At 33.2% G+C, this 17,131-nt stretch overlaps 2 protein-coding genes across 2 annotated transcripts; one reads left to right on the forward strand and one right to left on the reverse strand.

The window, feature by feature from the left end:
• The first annotated feature begins 3,811 nt into the window (after positions 1 to 3,811).
• Positions 3,812 to 5,892, forward strand: LOC118030260 (beta-carotene hydroxylase 2, chloroplastic). Its single transcript, XM_035034304.2, has 7 exons — positions 3,812 to 4,276; positions 4,378 to 4,437; positions 4,530 to 4,601; positions 4,736 to 4,870; positions 5,043 to 5,168; positions 5,296 to 5,352; positions 5,456 to 5,892. The coding sequence occupies exons 1-7, from the start codon at positions 3,884 to 3,886 to the stop codon at positions 5,531 to 5,533; spliced, it is 921 nt and encodes a 306-aa protein (XP_034890195.1). The 5' UTR covers positions 3,812 to 3,883; the 3' UTR covers positions 5,534 to 5,892.
• A 6,363-nt stretch (positions 5,893 to 12,255) lies between these two features.
• On the reverse strand, positions 12,256 to 16,614 carry LOC118030261 (proteinaceous RNase P 1, chloroplastic/mitochondrial). Its single transcript, XM_035034305.2, has 6 exons — positions 15,217 to 16,614; positions 14,713 to 14,802; positions 14,432 to 14,613; positions 13,250 to 13,370; positions 12,644 to 12,712; positions 12,256 to 12,544 (listed from the first exon to the last, which is right to left on the reverse strand). The coding sequence occupies exons 1-6, from the start codon at positions 16,399 to 16,401 to the stop codon at positions 12,446 to 12,448; spliced, it is 1,746 nt and encodes a 581-aa protein (XP_034890196.1). The 5' UTR covers positions 16,402 to 16,614; the 3' UTR covers positions 12,256 to 12,445.
• Positions 16,615 to 17,131: the final 517 nt, after the last annotated feature.

Raw genomic sequence — 17,131 nt, forward strand, 5'->3', positions numbered from 1 at the left:
TTGGTGGATGGTTCCATCTAAGGCAAGCAATTGGCAAAATTTATTAGAGGTGTATTCCCCACCCAAATCACACCTAAAACATTTAATCACAGCAGAATGTTGAGTTTTGATAAGAGCTCGAAAAGCTGCATATATCTCAAAAAATTCAGAACGATGTTTCATTAAATAAACCCAACAATAACGAGTATGATCATCAATAAAAGAGACATAATATCGAGACCCTCCTTTTGTGGCAACAGGAGAAGGTCCCCATACATCAGAATGAATCAAATCAAATGGTGAAGAAGAAACAGAAATACTTCGATTAAAAGGTAAGGCGGAAAATTTTGCCAATTTACATCCACTACAATCCGAAATGTCACAAGTTTTCAAATTTCCTAAAGCTCCTGTGGATGCCAAAAATCTCAAACGAGAAGATGAAACATGACCTAGACAGGAATGCCATAAATAAAAACTAGAAGATGAAAGACTCAAACGAAAGGAAGACAAATCAACTGTAGTAGCAGCAGCAGCAACTGGCACTTTTAACTCATCCAAAATATATAGTTCATTCTCTCTACGGCCTGTCCCAATCAGCTTCTGAGACTGCAGATCCTGTATACAACAAAATGAACCAGAAAACATGACTAAATAATCACCAGAATCACATATTTGACCAACAGACGCAAGATTCAATTTGAGTTTTGGAATAAGATAAACATTAGGGAGAGACAAGTGAGGTGTGACAACAGAACCAACACCTGCTAAGGGCATAGGAGTGCCATCAGCAGTCATAACAGGAATGGAGGACAAAGGGGAAACAGAGGTAAAAGATGAGGAATCTGGAGACATATGATGAGAAGCACCAGAATCCAAGACCCATTCAGAGTGTGACATACCTGAGGAACTATGATGCAACTGACCTATGGAAGAAGAAGCGGACATTGCTTGTGGCTGCAAGGAGAGAAACTTCTGAAATTGCTCAGCCAAAATATTAGGATCGGTAATAGAACTTGAGGAAGCTACTGCTGCAGTATTGTGGTGTGGTGGTTTATAACCCTAAGGTGGTCTATGAGCATTAGATTGTGACTGATTGCCAGACTTCCAAGCTTGATTCTGCTGTCTCAACTTAGGACACTGAGCCTTCCAATGACCTTTCTGCTTACAAAAACTGCACTCATCGAAGCCAACCCTTGTGTAAGGCTTATTCTGATGATTAGAGAATGGCTTAGAAGGCACTGCTAATACTGAAGGATTCGAAGCAGAAAAAATTCCCTTTTCAGAATAAGACTGAAGACGTATTTCTTCAGCCAATAACTCACTAACAACAGAGTCAACAGAAGGCAATGGAGAACGATGCAGAATTGAACCCCTAAGTCCTTCGAAATCACTGCGAAGTACTGTTAAAAAATGTACCAATCGTTGCTGCTCTCTACGCTCAATATAGGCACCACATGCCTTTAATTCTGCCGATTCTGTAAGAGCCAATTGATCCCAAAGATCTGTCATAGCAAAATAAAACTCTTGGATACTCATATTCTTCTGATGAAGAGCTCGTATGTCATTCTCTAATTGATACTGTTTTGCAAAATTTGATTGTGTGAATAACCTTTGCAGATGATCCCAAACCTCTTTTGCTGTCTCATACTTCGCCAACTGCATACCTATTGAATGCTCAACAGAATTGTTGATCCAAGTAATGATCTTTGCATTATTTGCTTCCCATGAATCTATCAAAACAACATCTCCCTCCTCAACATTCTTAGGTATCATATAAGTCCCACTAACATACCCCCACATCTTCTTACCCTTAAGAAAATTTCTCATCACATAACTCCAATACGAATAATTTTTCCCATCCAACCTCACACTCACAGACTGAAGTGAATCATCTCTTTCAGTAGCCATAATCAGCAATCACAAATAACCAAAATGCAAAAGCAGCGGAAACAAAATACTAAATTGCAGAAACTAAACAAATCTCTTCTCGAAATTATACGATTACTCCAAAACACAAAACAAATTTGCAAAAACTGAACGCAAATACCAAATTACAGATGCTGAAGGGAAGACGAAATACCAAAATAATTGCAGAAACTGTCGAAATACCTAATTTTGCAGAAGCGGAAGACAAAATATCACTCCAAAAAAAAATTGGATCCGCGAAACTGTATTTGGGATTAAGCCTCGTTTCATAAAACCAGCTCTGATACCATGTTAAACTTATTGAGATCAAACACAAAAGGGAGGCTAGAATTCTGAATAATATGTATATTATGAATGCTTAGTCTTAACCTAAATACAAATAAAGTATATACAGGTTAAACTGAAAGTACTATTCTACCCTTAATAAATAATACTACATAAATATTATTTAACATTTCTCTTAAAGTTTTTATGCGTCTCTCTTAGTATTGTTAGGATCCTCAAATTCAAATAACTTTTTTTTATAAATAGAAGGTTCATCTTATAGAATAAAACAATAACTAGAACTCACTGTAATTCTTGAGTAGCATTCTTAAGATATATAATGAAATAAAAAGTTTTTATATAATTGTAGGGATATTGGGTTTTTCTAAAACCTAGTATTTTTACTTTTATCTTTTTTATTTTAATTGTCTGATTTTTTTTTAAAAAAGGAAAAATTACTGAGTTTGCTATCATAACGCATCATGTGTATTATTCTTTAAAAAAAAAACAAATTAACAACCAAAACTTAGATTTTTTTAAAAAAAAAAAAAAAAAAAAAAAAGATCTCACTCCTATCATAACACATCATAATGCGAGCAATTATCAGGTTGTGTCGAAGATAAAATGCCAGGTTTCAAGTTTCAACAACAAGCGACTAGAAAATGAACATGTGTATCTAAAGTATCCAATTGAAACTTGCCAAGTAGCAGACAAGAGCATCCCAAAAAGGAAGTGGCGGTTAGGGATGATACTGGATGCTACGTGGCAGAATAAGAAAGCGAGCGAAGTCCAATATAAGTCCCATGTGATTCGCTGTCGCTTCCGAGACAATCCAGAGGCGGTTCAGGTTCGGGGACCTCGTATTCTCCTTTTTGATTCCGACATCTGTCACCGTCCTCATGTCCACATATTAACCTCCACTTTCTTATCATTTACCCTTTTTTTCCTGTCGAGATTATGTTTCATATTTTTAGCTTTCATTTTTAAATTTTTTTTCTTATCAGTGCGTGTGTGTGTATTAAATAGTTGTTATTTTATATAATTATATTTTTAAGTTTTCATAAAGAATTTATAAAAAAAAAAAAAAAGGAAAATGGAGGCAGATTTAGTATATAGGTGACCAATGGATACTTTTACACTTCAAAGAAATATACTTGTAGAACATAGCAAAGTGAACTAGTCGTTAATTATATAAACCTTTGAGTAAATAAGAATAGTAAAATAAATTATCAAATACAAAGAAAATTTCATTTTATACATATTAAAATCCTTTTGATCGTGTTTAAATTCAAATACACTAGATATTTTATTTAAATTCTTATCCTCTTGTATTTTAATCTGTATATTTTATTATATTTATTAAAACAAATTAAATTTATATGATTTAGTATTCAATAAAAATATAATGATGATGATTTAATTAATTATTATTTTATTTTTTTCGAATGGTTTAATTGAGTTCGAAATTAATAATAAAACTTGAAACATGAATAGTACAAAAAAAACATCTAATTGGTGAGTACAAAAATGTTAGCAAATCTAACCTTGTAGATTTTATTTTACTCCAAAAACAAAGCTACAGAAGCACAAAAAGTTGTTTATGATCTTCCATTTAAACCCCATTTCCGTCTTCGTTAGGCCACCCACAACACACACCCCCCCTCCCCCCAAAAAAAAAAAAAAAAAAAAACCTTAACACCACGAGCCACCAATTATGGAGTCAGGAATCACCGCTGCCACCGCCTCCGGGTACATCTTCACCTCTCATCTCCTTCAAAAACCAATAACAACAACCTCACTGTCCCTTCCTTTTATTCGACACCAAAACCTTCTACACAATGGATTCAAAGTTCCAAGAAAAACAAGCTTTGCTGTTTGTTTTGTAGTTGAAGATCAACCGAAACCAATTAGTGCCCATCTCGAGAATCAACAAGAAGAAGGGCCTATAGATGTTAACAAGATCCAGATCTTGACGCCTCGCGTGGCTGAAAGATTGGCAAGAAAGCAAAGAGAAAGAGATACTTATTTGATTGCAGCTGTTATGTCTAGTTTGGGGATTACTTCCACGGCCGTCTTGGCTGTTTATTATAGGTTTTATTGGCTGGAGGTACTTTCTTTTTTTCTCTCTTGTTTCAAATCCTGTATTATCCTCAGACCATCTTTCGTATATGTCCATAGACTCTAGAACTTGTTTTTGTGTGGTAACAGGGAGGGAAAGTGTCTTGGCCTGAAATGTTTGGTACATTTGCTCTTTCAGTGGGTGCTGCAGTAAGTATCAATTTCTTTTCTCAATTATTTACTGGGTTTCCTTCTCTTTGTTTTTTGAGGCTCAATTTGAGGGTTTTTTTGGTTATTTTAAGGTGGGGATGGAATTTTGGGCAAGATGGGCTCATAAAGAACTTTGGCATGCTTCTTTGTGGAACATGCATGAGGTAATGCTAAAGCCATCCAACTCCCAGCCAGTCTCGTCTCCATGAAAATGCAATAAAGATCAGTTTTCTTGATACAAGAAACAATCAGGTTCAGTTCCTTTTCTGAATGATTTGTTTTTTATGTCATCTTGCAGTCTCACCATAGACCAAGAGATGGGCCATTTGAGCTCAACGATGTATTTGCCATAATCAATGCAGTCCCGGCAATCTCCCTTGTTGCTTATGGTTTCTTTAACAAGGGCCTTGTACCTGGTCTTTGTTTCGGTGCTGTAAGTCTCACCGTCTTCCCTCCCTCCCTCCAATCTTTCTTGGTCTGCTACATTATCATTAATTTATTTCCATTCCTTCCTAACGAATGGACCTAACTAATTCTCTAATCGTAGAAATTCAACTTTCTAATTCCCAAATTTACCCTTTATTTCTGTTGACTTTGTTGATCAGGGTCTAGGAATTACAGTTTTTGGCATGGCCTATATGTTTGTCCATGATGGTCTTGTTCACAAGAGATTTCCAGTAGGTCCCATTGCAGACGTCCCGTATTTCACCAGGGTGGCAGCAGCTCACCAGGTAAATTTATAATATGCACACCAGTCACTGTTCTTTGATCATCATATGGTGCCATTCTTTGATTGACGTGTTCCCAAATTTGACCATCATGATACCTTCTTTTCTGTGATTTTGACGTTGGTTTTAGATCCACCACTCAGATAAATTCAACGGCGTCCCGTATGGGTTGTTTCTAGGGCACAAGGTGAGTTTCTAGGACCCTCACCTAGGCTTAGGCTACGTTTTTGTGTTGCGCTGTACTCCTAATAATCATGAAAAATTGAAACTTTTTTTCGTGTGTGGAGCAGGAAATTGAGGAAGTTGGAGGCCAAGAAGAATTGGAAAGGGAGATCAATAGGAGGACCAAATCATCCAAGGGGTTATGATTAGTTAAATCTGCCAAAAGGGGAAAAATTTTGGATCAAATCTCAATGTTAGAGCCACAGCCAAGTCAATAATATGAGAAAATATTTTCAGTTTGATTGCTAGTTTCATACCCCACAGGAAGAAATTAGATATGTAGGATGATGACTATTCAATATGGGACTATATACTAAAAAAAAAAAACAAAAAAAATTGCAAAGATTGCATGTATCGTACTGTTATAACACCCCTCAGATGTTTGAACCTAAAATGATTTTGAGCATTGCTGCTTACATATCTTAAGCTTGTAATTGTGTGTAATTTGTACAAATATCCTATTTTGTAATGAAATAAACGAGAGAGTAGCTCCTGTTGTACTTAATTTATAGTTGCCCAATCTTTTCCTTGCCACCATGTTTTTCTTTGTTCAAATAGAGCAGGAAAAGGAACTCAAAGATCAATTCCTAATTCTCCCAAAAAAAAATAAATCAACCACTCAATTCCATCTTCACCAAATACTTTAGCTACAAGCTCTATCTTGCCTAAAATGATGACAAATCATGAAGTTTAGTTATGATCTTTGGCCCGCCACATGTTGCTATTATATATATATATATATATATATATATATATATATATATATATATATATATATAAAAGAAATGTAAACGCGGTATGAGGAATATTGAATGAAATCCTTTTTAAATTGCTGAGACTATAATTTTTATATATATATATATATATAAATAATTGAGTTAAGGTTTTATCTCACTCGTTCACTAACATCTGTGTTAGCTATGGGTTAAGTTATTTTTATTTTTAAAAATTAATTTTAATATTAATATATTAAAATAATTTAAAAACAATAATTTTTTTTTTTTTAAAAAAAAAGAAAATGATAGGGTAGTCCCATATTCCGAGTCCCTTATACTCTCATTCGTCCACCTTCAACATGTACAAAATCTAGAAAAATCAGGGTATACATACTATATAGACTAATTTGATTGCGATGTAATTTTAAATTCAAGCAATGTAATTATTAATATAATGGTTATTAAATATTTATATGATCGTTAATTTAAAAATCTGTAAGATTAGTCGAAATGTATGTAAGCTGCCTGGACACCTATATTAATAAATAAATAAAATCAGTGTATACAAGTGTAGACGAGTATATTTCACTATCAAATCTTTAACCTAAAAGAGTAATTAGTTACAAGAACACAGATAAACTTTCTTGAACCATTCACGTAATAAAAGATGATGTCCTGTCACATTCTTTTGAATTTCCTTACAGAAGATGTCCTGCTTTTATTTTGTCTAAAAAGAGGAAAGTGAAAGATGACATATGTCCAAGAATAGGGTAAAGGGATTTCCCCATGGGGCATGAGTGTTTGTTTGTGGAGGAGACACAACTCCATTATTGATCTCAATATTCTCAGGTGTCAACTGCTACAGATTTTTAGGGTCACGAACCACTACAAGAAATTTATATCAAGGATCTAGATAGACATGATATACTCATAACACATATGGTAAAAATAATTAAGATATATAGACTTATTTATTTTTTTATTTTAAAAATTTTTTTTTATATTAAATTTTTTTTTATATTTTTACCTATTTTTTTCAGATTATTTTAATATATATTTTCAAATAAAAAATATTTTAAAAAACAACGGTTAAAAACAATTCCGAATACTTGAAAACATAGACTCCAATTAAAAGTTTTCTTTTGATTTTTTGCATGCTTTTTGTGTTTCGAGAGTGAAACAATCTTGATTTCTCACTTATTTGTATATAATTAATCTTGATTATTTGATTATATTATTATCATAATCCTATTTATCATAATTATGTTTATTTGTATTGTTTTTATTTCATTTAAACAAGAATACCAATTGATTTCATCTCCATTAAAAATCACTACAAGATTTAACAGTTTTACCAACGGACTTTTTCCGTCGGCGTAAGACACATATTCAATCGGTAATTAATTTACCGACTAAATCACCGATGGAGAATTTTCATCGGTGAATCTTTTGTCGGTAATTTTTTATCCTCGGTAATTCTATCGGTAATAATATTACCGACGGATTTACTGGCGGAACAGACGTGTCGGTAAATTTTTTTTTTATTACCGATGGATTTACCGACGGAAATTTCCGTCGGTAAATCCGTCGGTAATTATTTAAAAACATTTAAAAAAAAATTCATTTTATAAAATTATAAAAATAATTAAATTAACATAAATCAACATTGTATAATATATACTCAAAATGCTTGGAAAAAAGAATAAGAAAATCAACTCAAAAATATTTGTAACAAATAAATAAAACAAAAAAATTAATTCAACTAAAAAATTCATATGAAAAAAAATGAAGTTGCAATTGCTAAAAATTTAAAAATCCTATAAATAAATCAACTAAAAATTGATCTCATATGAAAAAAAAAAAAAAAAAAACTCACAACAACATTTATACAATTATTAAGAACAAAATCAATTAAAATTAAATAAAAAACAAATATAGTGAAAAATCATGAAAAAATAAGAAAAAAGAAAGATCTTACCTTAATATACTTGCAAGTGAAGCTAAGGAAAAAAAAATTCGTGAAGCATATTAATTAAAAAAAACTAAGAGGATAAAAGAAGAAAGAAGAAGAAGGAAGAAGAAGACATACCCGAGCATGGAGGAAAAGAGAATGAGATGAGGAGAGAAAAGAAGAGAAAGAAATAGATATTGATGTTTTTTACATGTAGTGAAGAAGAAGAAGTAGAAGTAGAAGTAGTAGTAGAAGAAGAAGAAGAAGAAATAGAAGTAGAAGAAGAAGAAGAAGAAGAAGAAGAAGAAGAAGAAGAAGAAGAAATGAGTCTGTCTCTTGTGAAATAAGCGGATTCAGGTTTTTTATTGGAGCGCGTTACAGACGGATAATTGAATATTAATATTTTTTAATTATTCCGTCGGTAATTTTGTTGGTAATATTTAATTTAAATTTTTAATTTCGTAAAAAGTTTTTAGAAACCGCCAAAAATTACCGATGATTTTTCAATCCGTCGGTGATTCCGTCTGTAATATTTAAATGAAAATTTTAAATCAATTGAATTTTTTCAGAAAACCGCCAAAACACGCCAACGAATTTTCAATCCGTCGGTGATTTTGTCCGTAAAGGAAAACAATTAACAGCGCAATTGGAAGATGAACAGTTCTGAAGCTCTCTGTAAAATACCGACGGAAAAATTCCGTCGGTAATTCCCTTTGTAATTGACATGATGAACAGTGTTCACAGTTTACCAACGAATTTACCGATGGAAAAATTCTGTCGGTAATTCCATTGGTAAAACATGACATGTCATCTTTTTTTTTTGCTTTGCTTTATTTTTTTTCCCACGGTAATTCCCTCGGTATATACCGAGGGAATCTTTTCGTCGGTAAAATCCCTCGAAAATATTTCTGTTGGTAAAATCCTTCGGAAATTTACCGACGGAAATATTCCCTCGGTATTTCCGTTTATATTTTATTGATTTTCTGGTAGTGAATGCTTAGTCCAAATCTAACACGATTTTTATAGTAATTTATTTATTTTTAACTTAAAGTTTAATTTTTCTTATTAATTGAAGTTGAATTTAAGAGATTTCTATCCTATAAAACATTTCAAAACCAAGAGCTCACTAGCTATAATCTTCTAAACCACGGGGTTAAACACGACAAGGTCATTGATAACTGTCATTAACGGCTTGCTTAATAATAAACATATGATATATATCCAGTCACTTTTTTTTTTTTAATTTTTGAATCTGTTCATGCATGTCAAACTCAAAAGAAGAAGAAAGCAAACAATGGCATGAATCCAAAACTAGTGTAAAGTAATTGCCCCACGAAGCTTTGGTGTGTGGCGATGACTCATCCCCTCCATTGTTGATAATTGTATGACCTTTCTTCTCCAATAATGGGGTTCCAGAGCTCTACGTGTTGACTCTGCAATGCCCCATCTTGCAAACCCTACATTTCCAGCCAATATCTATACGAAAACTGTAATCTTAGTTAGTGGCCCATGCAGTGCTTCACTTTGTAGCTAGTGGAGACTCATAAATTTGACTCTCTCTCTCTCTCTCTCTCTCGATATATATATATATATATATATATATATATATATATATATATATATATATATAATATATGGATGAAATCGTACGTAAGCAGCTTGATTAGCAATTTAAATTATAAATTAATTGGATCCGACATCAAAGTTGACTAGTTTACCCCGTCGATATCCCTTTTTTTCTACTTTTACTTTGATTTTTTACCTTAGCCTAAAAAGATGCACCTAAAGATGGTGCCCAACAATGACCCTCCAATTTGATCAATAATGTTGCTCTGTAAACAGTAGTCGTGTTATAATGGGATATTGTAGTAAATGGTGGTTTTTAATTATAAATTTTATTAAAATGATGTTTTTTTAAAAAATTTAAACATTAACATATTAAATTTATTCAAAAATATCTATCTAAAACCATATCAATTTTATATTTTTTAAACAAAAAAAAAACTTTAAAAATATATTGTAACACAAAAACAAACACTCACTTACAAACTAAAAAACCACCCCTTTAATTTTGATTTCATCCTTTTTTTTTAATTTTGTACTAGATTCTTTTACTTGTTATTTAGATTATCTTTGAACCGTCAAAATAATTAGGTCAAGTTAAAACAAATTCCACATGTTTAATTTTAATCTCGGGTTAGCAAATGAGTTGGGTCTAGAGATTTTTTTCTTTCAATTTCATCCTTATATTTTTTTTACCGGTCATCTAATTTGCTTTTAAGCTAACTAAGTCGAATGAGTCACGTCGAGAAAAAATTTTCATGTTTAATTTTAAACTCGAATCAGATAAAGAGTTATGTTGGAATATGTTTTTTCTTTCAGTTTCACCAATTTTATTATCAATTTTTTTCAATGGTTATTCTCGTCAACCAAGTAGATCAAGGCAATTATTATATTGTTTAATTTAAAACCAACGTTACGTAAAGAGTTAAATCAAGAGATTTTAAAGATTAATTAATTTACTATACCAAGTTTAATGATAATATGAGATCATACTCTATGATTTAAATATTTACTTTTAACATTTAAATTTCTTTTATCCGAACTACTATAACCCAGTGCAGGGCTGTAAACTAGAATTAATCTAGGAAAGGTTAAGTGGTTTGCTCTTTTTTTCTTTTTGAGAAAGTTAATTGTCGATGCCGAAAGACTTTGGATATTTGCATGAACAGAAATGCATTGAATTGATGATGCTGGTTGACTCCTTCAACGAAATTTGGATGGTTGCAAAGCAAGAATATTGTCTCCCATACACATTTGTCGCATCCACTCACATGGAAAATCTCCTGAATCCACCCTTACTCGCAATCTTCTGCACAAGTCATGATATTTATGGATTGATATCCTCTCATGTCATATCAAACATTAACATGTCATTTTATTTTGATTTGAGTCTTCCAAAATAGGTTAAAATTATGTTATAAATTATCGGTATAGTTATAAATTAAAACAATGTTTTGTATTATGTTAATTAATATAAGAAACTTTCATGACTTTTTTAAAATATAAGAAATAGAAAGATTTTCTTTTCACTATGATGGTGTTCGTGATTTTTATTAAAAATAAAAACACTTTAATTGAGTTTGAATACTAGATTAATGGCTTATGTGATACCATGGGCCGGACCAATTTTTTCTTAACTTGAAAAAAAAATACTTAAAAGATGATTATGTTTTTAAAGAAAGTGAAAGAAATGCAATAATAGGGTTAAATCTTAATTAATTTGATAATATAATAAAAAAAAATGAGGTAACAACAAAAATATTATTAAAAAAATATATATTGCCATTGAAAAAAGCTGGGCTATATACAAAACCTTGTGACCTGACAATTGAGATCGGAATAACCCTATAGAATTATGAACACCATAAAATCATGCTATATTATTATTTTTTTCCTGTGTTTTTTATATGAGATTATCTTAATTTTATATCTATGATCATGAAGTTTGCAAGTTAACTTAATTTAACTATGTTTGTTTGTTGTTATTTTTTTTTAGTTTATATATTGTTGTTGTATTTCTATAATTATATTATTTAAATTACTAATTAAACCAATGATTTGAGTCTCCTTTTTATTTTCCTTAACATTCTTTTTTTACGTTGAAATTCTTTTTTATCAGACTGCAGGCCACAAATCTAGTACAAACTATGACAAAAAAAAAAAAAAAGAAGGATATAAAACAATCAACACTCAAATTTGCGAACTACACTATCTTTGGGAGCTATTTCTCTCAAATCAAGCTTGCTAGACAATAATTTAACAGTAACATCAGAGACTGATAGATAGATTTAGAGGCTGTTAGTTTGGTTATTTGGTTCTACTTTATAATCCAATTAGTATCTGTAAGCTCTAAATGATCCTCTTGTACTAAATGTCTGCGTAAAAATCACATTTGGAGGGAGAGTCTAAGGCCGTAAACATAATTTAGAGTTACTTTAAATTCATTTAAATTCATTTATTATAAAATAAAGCACGACATCTACTTGCATTGCTTTCACACTCTCCCATGGCAGAGTCGACATCTGGATTCAACAAAGCAGAGTGAAAATCTTCACGAACCAATTTGACTACCGGGTGCTCATCGTCCTACCATTGTCTCTTATTTCCTCACTATTAAACGGAGGGAACGTAGCATTCATAAATAAAACGGCAAGAAGCAAAGTATCTTATTGATTCCACATGGTATGTATAATGATCGAAAAATTACAAGAGTGAAAATGTATGATACAAATCTCTCAATCCCTCTCTCTGATGCGAATACATGCTCGTTTATGCAAAAATACTTGCCAGGAATGGAACCCGTCCCTGCTGATGAGCATAATCATGAATCATCTTTTGACAGGTCGGGTGGCGCACAACCACTGTCTTGGAGTCTCAAGATCATCGCCTGTGGTTGTTGGGACATGCCAACCACCATTTTCTGATTCCTGCATTAACAATACCATCATATACCAAAATCTCTTAGAAATTCCTTGTTTTGATACAAAAGATTACCGAAATTGCACACTGCAGGTTGAACATCTCACCTGAATAACAATTGAATACGGGGGAGGCATGTGCAGATCAATTCCAGATCGCGATACCGAGAGCCGAACCTGCAAAATTTTCAAAGAAAGATGAGTTTCTATAACGCATGGCATTACAATTCTACTACCAATTATAGTAGAACATGTTTTTATTGATGAACTTCAATTAGTCAGAGTCCTGGGTGGGTTCAAACTGGACACTCTGAACTCCAAGTAAACTTCGGCACAATCTGTAGTGTCTTTTACGGAATACATGTATTAGTTTATATTAATTTCAGTAGCTGTCTTAAGAAATGTGAGGGGGGAATGCTTAAAATATGAGGAATACTTGTATCCCCACAAGAAGCCGAATGCAATGAACCAACAGATCAAGCGACACAAGACTGTATAAAATAAATGGATCCAGAGGAAAACTTGGAAGCCAACCATGCACAACATCGTGGGTTTATCACCGGAAGGTACCTAGATTAGGAAACAAACATATAAACTGAAATGAAGAGGTTTCCCCCACTTGTCAGTCAGATCAAAGCTAGTTTTGCAAATCCATGAACCGGCACAGCATAAAAGGTACATGTATGTCACATGCATCTAAGAGAGTTGAAGTACCTGATGCTTTTCCTTCCATCTTGGAAAAAAGGAAGTCCCTAGCAACTGGAACAAGTGGTCCCTCATTTCATCATTTGTCACCAGTAAACACTTGCAACTAACAGCAGCATATAACCAGTACCTGTAAATAAACATGGCACAAATTCAGCAAAGGAACTACAAAGGAGATAATGCCAAACAAATTGTTAGGATGCACCGTAGCGCTTGGTTGTGACACTTTATAAAGTTCTATCCGATGACATTTGGTAAGAAAGATGATGGTTTTAAAAGATTCTACCCTAAATCCTCAAATATCAAATAATAGAAAACATTGCATACTCAACAAGTTGTTATCTTTCCTTCTCCCAAAACCTATGGCATGCAGCAGAAATAGCAGTTCCGCTTGTTAATGCAAAATAATTACCCCACCTCTAGACAGAATGAATTAAAGCAAAATTTGATCCTTTGATACTCCAATCAATAAAAATAATTACCTTGCAGAAAATCCTAGATTCAAGTTTAGATTTCCAATAATAGAGGATAAAAAATCATTCATCTAGTACGCAGTGTTGAAAGAAGAATTTTCTTGGATTTCCCCGCATCCAAGGCAATATTCTTGGGATTGGATACGTTTCTTGCTTCTTTGTCCTGTAACTTCAGAGGCATTGAGTGGCATTTCATTGGCTATTGTTCAGAAAGATTGAAGCATTCTTCTGGTTGAGCTTTACTTTTCTTTTTCCAGCAACCAAATTTATTCACTGAGAGGTTATTGTGCATTCTTTTTGTGGCTAATAAAGTTTTCAGAGAGAGAGAGAGACTGGACGTCCAACGCTCATGCTAACAGGTTGTTGATTTGTTGAGACTTTTGAAAGAGGAAATAATTGCAAGAACTTCTGGTACTGTGCCATATATGCAGTCTTTTGGTGTTTCCAGACGGAGAGTTACGCAAGACTTTTAAATAATTACACAGCATGAGACATGTATTATGAGAGAAAATAGAATTTTGTTTTGCTTTAATTGGTGTAATTTTGTGGAAGCTTTTCGTAGCAATTACTTGGCTGATATTTAAAGGGACTGGAGCGCAGTTATTTTATGATTTTGGTTCTTAGTTTGTCTTCAATGCAGACTTCATAGCAAAGAACATGCAAAACAAGGCAAGTACATATGAATACAAATCATATGATTCATAAAATGCACTCTCACCAATCATCATTGGAACCAGCTGGAGTAGCATAAAGTGCACCAGATTTTTTCCACCTCTCTAGCAATTTCTTGTTACAAGGACTCTGAGCTGGACCCCCATTTACACGACTTTTGTGCAAAATAACTAGTGGAAATTTCTTGGATGGACTCATATCATGTAATCGATTTACAACATTATTAAGCTACAAAACAAAAGAAGCATTCAGCATCTCAACAGCATACCCTTCTCTGAAGAAAAATAAGAGATATAATCTCATAAACTTGCTCAACATGCCACTTACCTGGGAAAAGTTGAAAGTCTGTTGATTGATAAGACTCACATTAGCTCCATCTACAACTGCATCAAAGGGACCATGCTGCTGCAGCCACTCCTGAATCAATTCACTGCGTACATCAGTTATAGCTTGTTGGCAATTATTTTGAAGTATTATTACCCTTAAGAATAAACATACAAAGTGATGGGGATACCTGTCCCGCATCACAAAGTGAGCATCCATCATTTTCTATTCTACTATTCTTAAAAAATTCCAATAACCCCAACAATTTACGTGGTATGTTGACATTTTGATATGGGAAGAAGAATCTATTCATAAACAAACTAGTGATATAAGAGTGATCGCATAGACCCACAGAGCCAGTTCTTGTAATATGAAGCAAATTTTGATTAAAGTTCTCATATAGAAACTCTTTTTTGTGCACAAGCAGTGGCAATGTGGAAACCAAAAGCATTAAATTGATCGATCATTCACTGAACCTTTTGTTAGAGACAAGGAGAGGTGTCTTACCTGGAACCGAATAAAATCAGCCTTAACCTCTCTTCCAAAAGCCAACTTAGATAATGAGATAGCAAACTTTTCTGTCTCTCTTGGATCGATATCAATACAAGCAAGTCTCTCACCACAAGAACCACAAACACCCTTCTTATCCATTTGAGTCCTGACCACTCTCCACTGTCCATGCCCTAACCACCCTTGTCCGTGCCAACCTCCCCCTCCCCTTACAACTCCTTCCCTCACCTTGATCACATCCCAATCCCCCTTCCCAATTTTTGCAGCATGCTCAGACTTAAACCAATCTTCAATAACCCCTACAGTTGACTCCGTAACCTGCCTCACAGAGGTTCGCAACCGATGCAGCAATTCATACATCTTGTCAGCATTGTTTACATCAGCACTAATTTTCAAAAGAGAGGAAAGCTCAGGCTCTTCAGCCACAACCCCAGATTCAATCATATGTGCATCAACTTCATAAGCTTTATCAACCATCCCTTTCTTACAAAATCCAAACAAAGGTGGACCATAAGACCTCAGCTTTGGCATAATACCAAAACCCTTCATTTGCTTTACCAAATCAAAAGCCATTTCTGGATCTTCCATTACAGAAGCCAACCTCGCCGCGTTTGTAAATGTAGCCTCGTTAGGAGGAACTTTATCAATAATCATCTGCTGAAATATCTCGAAACCCCTTTTACAAGCCAACTTCAAATCACTTCCATTTTCACCTCTATTTTGAGAGCACAAATAAAGCATCACATTATAATGGTGTTGATTAAGCTCAACCCCATTCCTCCTTGCCTCATCATACAACCTAAGCCCTTCAACAACATCGCCAACTTTCGAACACATATCTAGCTTAAACCTAAGCACTCCCTCTGGTGCATCTCGCCGCACTTTCTTTTTCAACCTTTTAGAAACTACATTCCCACCCACAGATTTCTCATCACTCTGCGATGTCGCAGAGATTGCCGAGTTGCTAAATGTGGCCTTTTTCTTCATGAACAAACTATGGGCTCCAATAAAGTTTGAATCTTTTATGTGTTTTGAAAATAAATAACTATGATTACAGCAGATGGGGCTATTCTTAAAGAATGAAAGCAAATGGGTTTTCTTAGTGAAGTAAGAGCAAAGATATTGAGAGCTTTTTGCATTAAAAGAAGGTGCAAAAAAAGTACTGCTTGTACACAGCAGCATTACAGACAGATATTGATAATTTCCTCTTTCAAATTATTGTGTTTCTACCAATCAACAATCATTAAAACTAAATTAGCGAACCATAAACTACAAGAAACTAACCAAAAATAATTATTTTTGGCAGGCAAAGTTTCTTCATTTTTTAGCAGAGAATAACATTAAAGTTTCAATTTTGATGCAATACAGAATCAGAAAATCAGTTACTTGAGAGAAAGAGAAAACCTTGAGGTTCTGGGATTCTTTGAAATCCATCAATTTGGACTGTCATAGCCAAAAACCTTAGGATTTAGGATTTTTGTGGAGAAGAAGAAGGTGCTGCGTCAGCTGTTTGATAAAACCGGATCCTAAAGGACAAGTAATCTGGGTTGAGTGTTTCGAGCCAGATAATCTCTGAGCACTATGGTGACTGGTGTCATTTATCTGTTCCTTTCCATTTTAACCCCATTTCTTTTTAGAGATTTCATATGGAAGAATAATCCTTTTGCCTTTGGATTTTATACATGCTGCTGTAACTCAATTTTAACAGTTAGTTTTTAATTTAATTTTATATGATTTAAAATGTAAAATTAAAAAATTAAAAATTTACTTTAATAAAAAGAATGGTTTATAGAGAATATAATATATTTTTATCAGTTTATAAATAAGTTTAATTATTCACTTTCATATTTAATTCTTAATCAAATTTAAATTTTAAAAAAAATAAATTTATTTAGAATTTTATTTTATGGAA

The sequence above is a fragment of the Populus alba genome, chromosome 4 (genome assembly GCF_005239225.2).
Source record: "Populus alba chromosome 4, ASM523922v2, whole genome shotgun sequence".
In the NCBI taxonomy this organism is placed as follows: domain Eukaryota; kingdom Viridiplantae; phylum Streptophyta; class Magnoliopsida; order Malpighiales; family Salicaceae; genus Populus; species Populus alba.

Bases quoted from the DNA above. Each gene is read 5' to 3' on its own strand.
- LOC118030260 (XM_035034304.2), top strand. From the start codon at position 3,884: ATGGAGTCAGGAATCACCGCTGCCACCGCCTCCGGGTACATCTTCACC. The intron at 5,169-5,295 runs GTAAATTTATAA...CGTTGGTTTTAG, and splicing joins GGGTGGCAGCAGCTCACCAG to ATCCACCACTCAGATAAATT. The intron at 5,353-5,455 runs GTGAGTTTCTAG...TGTGTGGAGCAG, and splicing joins GGTTGTTTCTAGGGCACAAG to GAAATTGAGGAAGTTGGAGG.
- LOC118030261 (XM_035034305.2), bottom strand. From the start codon at position 16,401: ATGCTGCTGTGTACAAGCAGTACTTTTTTTGCACCTTCTTTTAATGCA. The intron at 14,614-14,712 runs GTAAGTGGCATG...TTTGTTTTGTAG, and splicing joins AGACTTTCAACTTTTCCCAG to CTTAATAATGTTGTAAATCG. The intron at 12,545-12,643 runs GTGAGATGTTCA...TTGTTAATGCAG, and splicing joins CGTATTCAATTGTTATTCAG to GAATCAGAAAATGGTGGTTG.